Raw genomic sequence first — 11,557 nt, 5'->3', positions numbered from 1 at the left:
CTGCTGATTTTAGGCCTGGAAGAGGTTCTGAGAGAGGATTTAGAGTCTCTGTCCTTGGAGATTTTCCAAATCGGACTGGCCATGTCCTTGGGCAACTTGATACGTCTTTAAGTTAATGATTCTATGATTTACAACTCTTGAAGGCCCAGAGATAATTCCAGCAGTTGGCTTAGGTAGTGGCAAGGAATAAGTTCCAACAGTGAATAAGAAGGGATAAGAAGAATCAGACAGAGTGGTTGATGAATTTGAACCCAAAGAAGAGTGAGTAAGAGGAGAGTGAGTTCTGTGGTTGAAAAACCAACACTCTGCATTTGTCAACAGTTCCCACATCATGCTATTTGAAAAATCACATCTAACTGTAGAGAAGAAACTGGAACATCACAGCTCTATGTAATAATTCATGGCAAATGTTTGCTTCTTAAATGGAACACTCACTGTTTCCATTGGCAGTCTTTGCCAATATGACCATAAATTCTCAATTTGACTACAAGATTGCCACTGCTAGATCTCTGAAATAGCGGCTTGTCCAACACAAATCCACTCTGCAGCTTGCTGTATACAGGGTTCACCGTGAGACAGCTCATCTGACAAGAAGGCTGAAATTCTTCGGCTGTAGCAGAAGAGTTTCACACCTAAGGGAGTTCCTCTGAGAGCTAAGTTCCATGGATAGCACACCCACCAGCTTTAGCAATGAACAGTCCATGGGTGAGCTGGCACTGGTGTGTCACTGAGCTTTATAAAAGCCTGAGGTAAAGCCTGAACTGTAAAGAAGTCCAAAGGAAAAAACAAACAAACAAACAACCTCACACCCCCCTCCCCCCCAACAACAACAACAAACATGTGGAAAAGTATTTACTTTTCTTTTACTTGGTGAATTTTCTGCCAGTGAGCTGGCTCACTGTAGAATCAGATAAGCATCAGTGCCAGCACAAGGGAGGGAGGAAGACCATATGGCCAGGGATCTGAGAGATAGGAAGGTGGGAGCACAGCATCATCATTTTGTATATGCTTATACTTCCAGAGCACTGCAACATCTTTGCATGAGACCAGCGTTTCTGTATCACAGAAAGCTGCGGGTTTATCCTCCCTGAGGCTTTGAGGTAATAAATCGTATTAATAAATAATACTTGATTCACAAGGAAATACATTCCAGCTGCCAGTCTCAGGCTTAAACTCTGAAACTTTTTCCAGCACCTTTTGATTTCAGCCATCTACAGTTTCATGCTCTAGTCGGATATTCAGATGAGATACTCAGAAGTAACACTGGGTTTTGAAAATATAAGCCAGAGAATTGAAATGGTATTTCATGTATCACTACCAGTAATAAAGACGCACAGTTTGGGTACTTAGTGACATCAGTGTCTTCAAATGCACAGATGCACCCAATTAAGTTTTAGCAAACAATTTTGTTGAAGAGAAGTATACAGAGAAATAATATCTATTTCCCCTTTTCGATGTTGCATTGTGTCTTCAGGGCAAACAGAAGTCCAAAGCAAAAAGAAATTGCGTTTGTCATTTTAGAGTCAGTACAAATAATTTTGAGTATACTTAGTAAGCAAATCTATGCTCTCCGTAATGACTTCTCTGCAGAGAACAGCACATTCATGCTCCTAAAGTTCAATGTATTTAAGGTAATCATTTCCTTCTGCCTCTGAAAAGTGTTATTGTTGGCACAGAAAACACGCACATGCTTTCTTGCACAATTTGCTGAGTTGTAATATGCAGGGAAAAGTGTATTAAGGAAATTTGTTTCCAAGACTACAAAGTTGCAGACCTTGAAAATTTAAAAAGCAAGATAGTTCCCTTAACCCCTCTGAGTAGGACTGAGTCTCTTTAACATTTTTTTTCAGCCAAGAAGAAATGTGGGTATGTACCAGATCACCAAAAGTTCCGCAAAGTTCCGAAAGTTCCGAAAGTTCCAAAAGTTCCGAAAAGACATTGCATTTCAATTTGGAAAAGGCACAGTAGTGCAAGTCATAGACTACAACAGAACTCCACTGAAGTCACTATAAACCAAGCCCCAGATGAGCTTGGAGAGAAGAATTTCAAACCAAGACAAGTAAAAAAAGGTAAATCATGATGCCAAATTCTCATGCAAAATGCACAAACAAATTCAAAATGTGAGAGAAAGTCTTCTTACCCCATATACCTTCTTTGCTCCTGCCTTTGCAGCAAACATGGAGAGGATTCCCGTGCCACTTCCAACATCGAGGACAATCTTATCTTTAAAAACATGTTTATTGTGATACATTGAGTTTCTATAGGTTAACGTGCGCACTTCATCTTTTAACATTTCCTGTGATGAAAATAAAAGCATTGTGTCACCATTTGAAGTGCTTATATGCATTCCACGCTGCTGCTGAATGCATTCCCTTGCTATCATTTAAGCATTATCAATACACAACATGAAGGGTTTCTCAAGTACTTTGTGTGCACATCAAAGCAGCTGTAAAACGCCAGCTACTTAGAGCTGCATTATTAAGAAGCAGCATGACGTCCCCTGTGTGATTTTATTCTGCTATTCACTCTCACAATTGACAACCAGAATGTACTCTAACCACAGCACTGCTTTGGGAATAGGCAGAAGCCGTACAGAAATCCAGACCTAAATCATGCACAACCCAGAGCCTCAGCAGAGGGACCTTCTGTGGTTCCACTTTGAACAGAAAAGAAATTGTTCCATAAGCCATTAGCCTTGCCCAACGTGAGGCAGAGGTCCATAGCAGAGCTTAGAAATCCTGTACTGTAAGGTCCTCCCTCACTGCTCTTCTATCCACTCATTTATCTGACCAATTTCTGGAAGATACTACTGTATAACCTAGACCTCTATCTCACCACTTTAAGTTGTCATTGTGCGGTGCTGATTTTTGATGCACTGATAGCAGCAGGACATGCATTTAATTCCATGGATACCTTGCCTTCTCTTGTATATATTTCAGGCAAACTATATCAATAAAGAGGATCCAGGCCAAGACCCAGGTGCCATTTTTAAGAGAAGCAGACCATTCAACACACACTTCAGTTTTCTGAAAATGCTTCTGTTATGTCTAGAAGGCTGAAGGTTTGCTTATACTACTGCCTAATTTCATAGTTTAAGCGAGTAGACAAGTGAGTTTTTCAATTTCAGGATGAAAAGGATCAGTTCACTGCCCAGCAGCCTGAGGCAATCATGAAGGGGATTGTTACATGTATCAGCTGCTTACTTACCTGTCTTGGCAGGACACTATGTGTACTCAATAACTGCAGATGAATAAAAGGCTACTTTTATCATCATAAAGCATGGTTTGGTATCAGGCAAAGAGCAGTCCACCACCACTGGAAAGGTGTGAGTACACTCCCATGGAAACTGTTTCCACACATGTTAAGGACAAGAAGGGGACTGGGAGTGTTTTGGATTTGGAGATGACTGACCACCTGGTATCTTTCTATGGTGAAATAATGGGCTTTGTGAATGAGGGAAGAGGAGTGGATGGGTTTTATCTTGATTTTCTGCAAGATTTTCAACATTGTTTCCCATAACATCCTCATTGAAAAATGGATGAAGTATGGACTACATAAATGGTCAGTGCAGTGGACTGAAACCTGACTGAACTGCTGCTCCCAAAATGTTGTAAGGAGCAGCACAAAGTCCATCTGGAGGCCAGTCACTAGTGGTATCTCTCCAGGAGTCAATACTGATGCCTTTTGGCCTGTTTTTTCAGGTGGATTCCATCTCTTCCTAGCAGACCTCAATCCTCAAAGAGGGTCCCATAGATATAAAAACTGAAAACTTGTCATTGACACCACCTGCACAAGCAATTGTGGACCTGTGGTAGCACTTCTCCTCAAGTCCTTGTTTGCACTGTTAGAATTGAGTCAAAAATCCACCTGGCACACCTTGCTGTTGATCACCATCCTAGGAGCTGCCCAGTGACACTTGATATGCTCCAGGTCTCACTGGTGCTTATGTAGAAGAGCAGCAGGCTCTAAGGGCTGGTCTAAGGGACGGAGGTTTGCTGGACAGAACTTCCTGCTCCTCATCTGCAAAGAAGACACTGACCCTATTCTGTAACCAGAGATCTGCAGGTGGATCAAGAGCCTCCCTCCTGTTACCAGAAGTCACAAGTTTCCAGCCTTCACCATCAGAGGAGTCCCCACTTCCAAACCTGGTAAGTACAGACTTTGACTGCCCCTCCTTTCACTACAGTTGGGGTTTTAGGCTCTTGTACCTTCAGGGTCTCAGAGAAGATCCAGTCAGTCTCTTCCTCATGCCCCTGATGCTTCAAAGTCTGCCAGCCTCCTCTAGCAGCTCCTTTACTTGTTGACACAGATCCTTTACCAGTGCAAACCTCCTGCAGACAAGGAGGAAACCTCCAACTTCCCAGCCTCAGCAAGGAGTTCCCTGCACTCCCTGCAACCTACATGGCTGTATCCTTCCATCAGGAGACCCATTCGGTTTAAGGTCTCTGATGTGTCTTCAAAATTTCTCCTAGGTCTCCTTCCCACTCAATTGTTTCTCTATCTTCTTCCATTCTTGGACTGAATTTCTGAATGCTACACTGGCAAGATGTTATTGGCATATAGAAATCTTACTTTTATGTATACACCCCCCCAAACAATTATGAGAGTAATGGAAATAGATATTGTTTGTTATGCTGTTTGTGAGGAGTGCACTGAGTCATCTCACATTTGTTTTTTTGCATCCTGCTCTTAAAGATCCCATCCTCTTGCACGTCAAAAATACCAACAGGGCAAAGTAACTTCTTCAGAACTCGCTTATAGACAACTTTTTGATAGTAAATGGTCCATCAAGTATTTCAAATTCTTTCCAGAAGTGTATTTAATGGAAGCAATTTGGCTTAATGTTCCCATCAATGCAGCCTGTGCATTCAAGTAACATGCCAGGAGTCAAGAAGCTGCTTGGCTTCTCATGTCAGCTGAGTAGCTGTTCTGCTGATGTCTGTGCTCAAACATGCAAGAGAACAGAATCCCCAACTCAGCAATCAGGACGTGTCCATGGTTGTGGCTGGGCTGGTTTGCAGCCCTCATAAATGCACTGCATTGATGCATTCATGAAGTTCACCACCGCACAGACAGCTACAAGAAGCTCGGCAGAGAGCTCATATGTAAGAATCTAAGTGGGACAGAGGTTTTAAGTACAGGTCTCTAGAGAAGTGGGTGATATCTCTGGCACTTAACTAGATTACACAATTGTCTGAGGAAAGGCAGAGGAATACAATCACGAGCAAGTGGGATACAGATAAGTAAGTAATAAATCAAAGAAATAATAATTATTATCACTATATCGTTAGTTATTTAACAATTGCTGAAACAAAAATAAATATTACCTCATGAATTCCAAAGTGAGCATAGGAATCAAAGTAATAATCCCTGGATGTCATCTCTTCTGGATTGATGAGCTTTGCCATCTTGCCTCGGCCCGGGCAGCTTGGTTGTAATGGAACATGTATGACAGATTGAACTGGCTTTGGAACAACAGTAGGCTGTGGAGGCTGGGATGGAATAGGGCAAACCTAGGAGAACATGGAATATAGTTAAGAGGCATCATTAAAAGAAAATATTTCTCTCTCTGTCTAACGTATATTATTGTTAGTGGCATTATTTTAACAATTTAGTAGATAACAAGTCCAAAGACACCTGGTGTCATCATAACTGAAATTTAGGCTACCTTCCTGGATCTTTAATGTATTTGATGTCTTTGAAAATTTCCCTAATGGATTTTTCCTTAATGTTTCTCTGCAGATACCTAAATTAGTGCAGAGTAATGGCAAATTATTGGTGTTGGCCGAAGCAGGTTTCTGCAAACATTGACACAAGGCAGTAAAGAGCTACGTTTTCTCCATTAGTGTCCTATTCAGTCAAACTGCCACAGCTTTGTGAGAGGCAAGCTGCAATAAACAAATAGTTCCCCTGCAAAGAAGAGCTCATAATCAAAGGATTCCAGCCACAGTGTTGCCAACAAGGACAGGATTCACAATTGATTCTTATCAGGTAAGGTACCTGTCTGTATTGATAAGTTAGGTCTGAGAAGGTTCACAATATCTGGAAGTCCCTGACCCTATCTGAAAGTCTCTCGGCAGGTCCAGAGAGCACTGTACGGAGCTGTGTGGCATGTGTGGTCCCTTAATGTAGTTTTCTGTTGCTGGGAGATGCAGGAGTTATGTGTTTCCAACACATCATGGCCCCCAGCACTTAATTTTTTGTTGCGTATTGCAGCCCCAATACCAACATTCCGATACACACAGAACGCCCACACCCCCTTGGGTCAGATTTGATACCTGTAGCACATAAGACAGAAGATAAAATGTTTTTCAAATATGAGGTAAAACAGACCCTGGTCCAGCCCATGTATGTATCTACATCCTGAATCCTTAACCTGAAGCAAAACGCTGAAAACTGAGAAAGACTGAGCAATATGCTACAGCTTTGGCTATGCACAAAGTCACCTGCAAATTATGGGTCAACAACTTCATATATTAAGGTCAATCCTACTTAAAATATATCATATCCTCTCGCACCTTTTTTTTTTTTTTTTTTTTTGAGACTCAGTAGTTTCCCAGTGGGGACCAGAGTCGCCTGAGCCTCTCCTCGCTACTTTCATAAAATTAATGCTGTCTTCTGCAGCTTGGGACTGTGAGATATCAACCCCTTGTACTGTCTCTGAATAGCATCAATTAGCCTAGTTCAGTTTGCTTCAATTAAAAAAAAAAAAGAAAAAAGAAAAAAGCCTCCACATTTTCTACCCTTGTTCATTTGAAGATTTATATGTGTCATCTTTTGATGGTTTCTTTGGTCCATCTGTTAAAAAATAAATACAAGTGGTTTATGCTCCTGTAACATTTTTCATCCCCAAAGATACAGAAGTGCTTTATTTTTAAGTCTTTCCTACTTCTTGCACTTTTTACTTTATCATCTCACCCTGTTCACCTCACCTAGTTCACCTCCCACGCAGAATACACTTGCTCCCAATTGGGGTTTGTATTTCTGTCTGGTCTAGTTTCAAAAATGTCCATCTGCAGTAATTTCTCCTAAGACATTGCTTCATTGTCTGTTCACTGCAAGCAGTAAAACCTTGATAACTCATTCTGTCAAAGTGTTGCTCTTAATACTCAACTCTTTCAAATATAATCCTGCTACTTTTAATTACATACTTGAGGTTATATCTTAACTTTTTTCTTCATTGGCATGCACCCTATGTAATTTTTGCAGTTACCTTTCTCAGTAGTCTCCTTTCTGTATTTTTCTACTGGATTACAAAGACTTAAACTGTAGGTGTTTGAAATTTTGTTTTAATATAATATGAAATCCATAAGGTCTTACACTTTTCTCCTAAATCTTACCCCCTGCATCATTTTACAAGCAAAACACACAAGTTTTATTATATAAATTACCAAATAAAACAGTCAATGAATTCTGTTCCTGTCTTAGGTAAGAAGGTCTCCAGGCACAAGATCATGCATCATGAGCAATTGCTCAAAAGCTATGTAATGGAGAAAAGTTACATCAGTTTTCGTAAATTAAACTGGGGGGTTTAATTTCTGTTGCTGTTAAACTACAAATTTAAATGTGCTTTTCTGTACAACAGAGAGCATTTCCTACAGGAAAAGAGGCTGGTCTTGAAGGTGAATCTCCTGCCAGGATCTCAGGCAGTATCAGTTCTGCTCCTGGCTGCATCGAAGGGTCTGGACAGGGTTATGAGAACAAGGCTTATTCTGACTAAAGATACAGAATGAAATTAAAACCAGCAACTTAGGCCAGGAAAGTTGTCTGAATTAATTTCTTTCCTGTAAAAGAATTAACATCATTATTTTCTAGTCTGCAACTGAATATTACTGTGGCCAAGGGATGGCAAGATAACTTTTATTCAGCTACTAAGGCAGCACTGCACCTTTGACTAGCAGTACTTTTCAGATTTTCAAACTACCTGAAGACTTACTGCTCTCAACTGTGAATCTATATTTCCCCCAGGAAGAACATATCCCACACAGCAGAAGAATTAGTAGTCTATTACTTCTGCTTCTCACCTGCCTTAGTTTGTAGCCAAGCAGCCTGTGGTAAAATCTGTTGATGGTGGCTGTGTGCCAACATTAGGCTCTGAATGACCATAGGTCACACACTGTCCATCCTGTGCTGTGGGTATCACAGCCTCGTGAAGAACAGGCAATAGAAAACTGAATAGGGGTGGTGATCTTCTCAGCCAGCAGCACTCTGTCACAGGGACCTTAGATGAGCTGCTTCATTTCTGTTTTAGGCATAGTAACACAACGCAGACCTTCCTGAAATTTCCATTTGCAGCACTGAAATTCTGGAATTCCAAAACACTGTCACAATTATAAGAATAATTTTGTGAGTGGGGCTCAGGAAATCCGTCCGTCAATAACTTCCCATAGACCCTACGAACAATTTCAGTCAAGAGTGACTTATGCCCTATGATAACAAATATCTGGGGAAAACATAAACACAGTGGACAACTACAGAATAAATAATTACAACGAAAGCTATTATTTGTTTCAGAAACAATAAAGTCTTTGGGTGTACAGCTCTGAGATTGTAAACAAGAAACAACTATGCTTCAGGGATATGGTATAACTGCTTTAGGAGAAAACATGCTTTTAAGACAAAAGCTATCAAGGAGAGACAACTTCCTGTATCCTTTACAGAAAAGAAAAGAATCCTTGATGTGATTTACAAGCTTAGCAGATATATATAGCCTACATGAGGAACAACTCATCTTTTGAATAACACCTGAAAAGGCAAAGCATCTGGGCTGGGGGCAAGCCTCACATCAATGTAAAAAATCTAAAAATTTCTGCAGAACCCATGTATGGATTCTGTCCAGCTGCACACAATTCCAGAACACCGGCTTGCTGCTAATGCAGATGAAGTCTGAAAGAATGGAAGCAGCTGCTCCAGAATTCATTCTTCACTGCAAAACATGCAGCCCTCTATTTTCCCATCTCCCATTTGCTACTGAAGGTAAAGGTGGAGAGTCTGAAGGATCTGAGAAGGAATCTTTTTCTATCACTGCTTTGCAACTGATAACCTATTGTGTACATTTTAAACATTTAAATCAAAGGAAATTAGGGAAATTTTTCCTTAACTTTAAAAATTAAATAAAGTTTATTTCCTCTTTCTTTGTGGACAAGGTTGGTACATTGCAGGTGACCAAATGTACTAGCACAGGACTGGTTTCTATAAAAGCTTTGAATTCTCCCAAAAGATAAGACTGGTAATCCTCACTCTTTCTCAAAATACCTCAACTCAACATCCTGACATAGGTTTCTAAAACATAGATAGGCACCTCAGTGTGACTTTGAGATATACAGGGTTGCCCATGTGCATCAATGGGTACTGTTGAATTTCTTCTTTGAAAATTGGACCTAATCCAACATGGACTGACAAGGCTGTCTGGGTGTACAACTCCCAAAATACAAAAGAGAACTTGGTATTCAAAAATCATGGGCTATTTTTGAAAATTTGAGCCTTTTAGATATATCCATCTGTCTACAGAGAGACAAGATGGTGAAATGTGCACAATTCATTTTTTAGGAGGTTTGTGACAAAAGCTGTAGTGTGTAGAGTAAAAATAAACTTGAATTTCAATTCTCCTTTCTCGATATTACTATGGAGACACCGGGCTGGAGGTTAAAATTCCAATCCTTGCAATACTGTTGTTCAAGCTGCAGTGTTTTATTCTTGACAAATTCTTAGTTATTTATGGCATTTTTATGACATTGAAGAGGTTAACTGTACCTTCTTCTGGGAAATGCTTAACTTTTCCTTAAGAAACTAATTCAGAATGCAATTACAGTTTAAAATGATTCAATTTCAGCATTGTCTTCACTTTAAACACAAGGTTTTATCATATCTAAATGTTGATTTTACTTACTTTTTGAGCCAGATAGCTTTCTATGTCAGAACTACTAGAATAGAATATGCCTAACACCATTTTCATTGGTCTGAATTTAATAATCAAGACCTCTAGCATACAAGAGATTATCAAGTGATATCAGCATAGCAATTCCAACAATACAGCTTCTTCCTGCCGCAGACATAAAAGCACAGCCAAATATAAGAGGTATTTGATATCCTCCTGCCAAAATTTATGCTTCAACAAAAACTTCTTGGCAGTCATCACGCAGGTTAAAACCTCCCTTGACTCCTTTACCTTGTATTGTTTTGAAGTCTTTGTCCAAGACTTATCTTAAGTGATCTTTGGATAGAGCAAAGACTCTAATCCATTATCAGAGAAGTTCTAACCTGATTTTCTGAGGAAATGAAGCTTCTACAGTATCTTGCCCATTCCTCCCATTAATAACTTTCAAGCTTTTCCAAACCAGTCTGATTTGACAGAAGAAATATCAAACACAATTGTATTTCGGTACATTTCTTGAAAACCAGAAATTAGGTAGAGGGATAACTGATTTGATTATCCACTAAAATTGCAGCAGCTAGATTTCAGTTATCATGCTTTCTACCTGCTCTAGGTTTATTAAGCCACCTGCCTTGTGCTACATGGGTAATGTGCAGCTTTCAGTCTCACCATACTGGATGATAAGTAGTGAAGGTGTAGGAAGAAGACTAGGCATTGCTCAGAACTAAACTAGGATCTGAGGGCATATAGAGCACATACTTGCAGGAAACAAGGCTTTGCTAGCTCCTCTACACATGGGAAAACCTTTCCATGCTAAGGATGGGAAGTTCACAAGGAATTCAAAATGGCAGGAAATCAAGGAGTTCCAACATCCAATTGCAGACAGATGTAATTGTTTGGGAACAAGGATATTATATATGCCTGTATTAGGCACATGCTTTCAGGAACTAGGACCTTCGAAGACCAGTAAAGAACATTTGCTTAGCAGAAGCTTTATGCTGTCTCAAAATCAGGATGAAATTGCCAATTCTTCAGCAGCTATAAATCTACTTTCTGCTTGATGAAAATCAGGCTCAGTCTGTTTTAAGTTGCACATAAGTATGAGTTGAATGCAAATGCAAATATATCTAAACTCTAAAACTGAATCTAGTCAGACAGACTCTGTAAGAAAATTGGGAGAGAGAATTGATTCTTAAAACTGCTTGCTTTGAGGCTACCCCTTGTTCAGCTCCTTTGAAGTGAAGCTCTGCTCTGAACTTTCTACATGGATTGTTTGAAATCCCAGGTCAACCTCTCCCAGACAAACCTTTACATTTGTTATCAGCAGTAAATTCACTGTCCTTTATACAGACAATCATAACGTAGAGTGTATTTCAACTGTGACATCATATCCGTAAGTAATGGTGATAGTAAAAATATTGTGAAAACACTGACACGTGTTCTGAATTTAGAATAAAGCCTTTGTCCAGAACAACCAAGACTGATCAGTCATACAAGGAATTAGATTATACCTTAGATGTACAAATCCCCAAAAAGTCAAAGATGCAAGCTGGTCTTCAGTATCACAAAGGTGTGGTCAGCATACTTAGGCTGCAGCAGAAATAGCACCGAGTAGCAAAAAGGAATGTAAAGATCACAACGGTTTGCAAAGTTGTTACTTACTGTGCAGAAGCTAAAAAGAAA

General features: G+C 39.9%; 1 protein-coding gene across 1 annotated transcript in view; it reads right to left on the bottom strand.

Moving 5' to 3' along the window:
• PRMT8 (protein arginine methyltransferase 8) overlaps positions 1-11,557 on the bottom strand; it is a 58,852-nt gene that overhangs the window by 21,475 nt on the left and 25,820 nt on the right. Inside the window, exons 3-4 of the mRNA XM_008634869.2 lie at positions 5,328-5,513; positions 2,141-2,296 (exon numbers count right to left, since the gene is read on the bottom strand). Coding sequence (XP_008633091.1) covers positions 2,141-2,296; positions 5,328-5,513 — 342 coding nt within the window. The remainder of the gene's footprint in view (positions 1-2,140; positions 2,297-5,327; positions 5,514-11,557) is intronic.

This window comes from Corvus brachyrhynchos, unplaced genomic scaffold, assembly GCF_000691975.1.
Source record: "Corvus brachyrhynchos isolate BGI_N302 unplaced genomic scaffold, ASM69197v1 scaffold44, whole genome shotgun sequence".
Lineage (NCBI taxonomy): Eukaryota > Metazoa > Chordata > Aves > Passeriformes > Corvidae > Corvus > Corvus brachyrhynchos.
The sequence above is the reverse complement of the archived record's forward strand: the minus strand, read 5'-3'. Positions and strand labels throughout refer to the sequence as shown.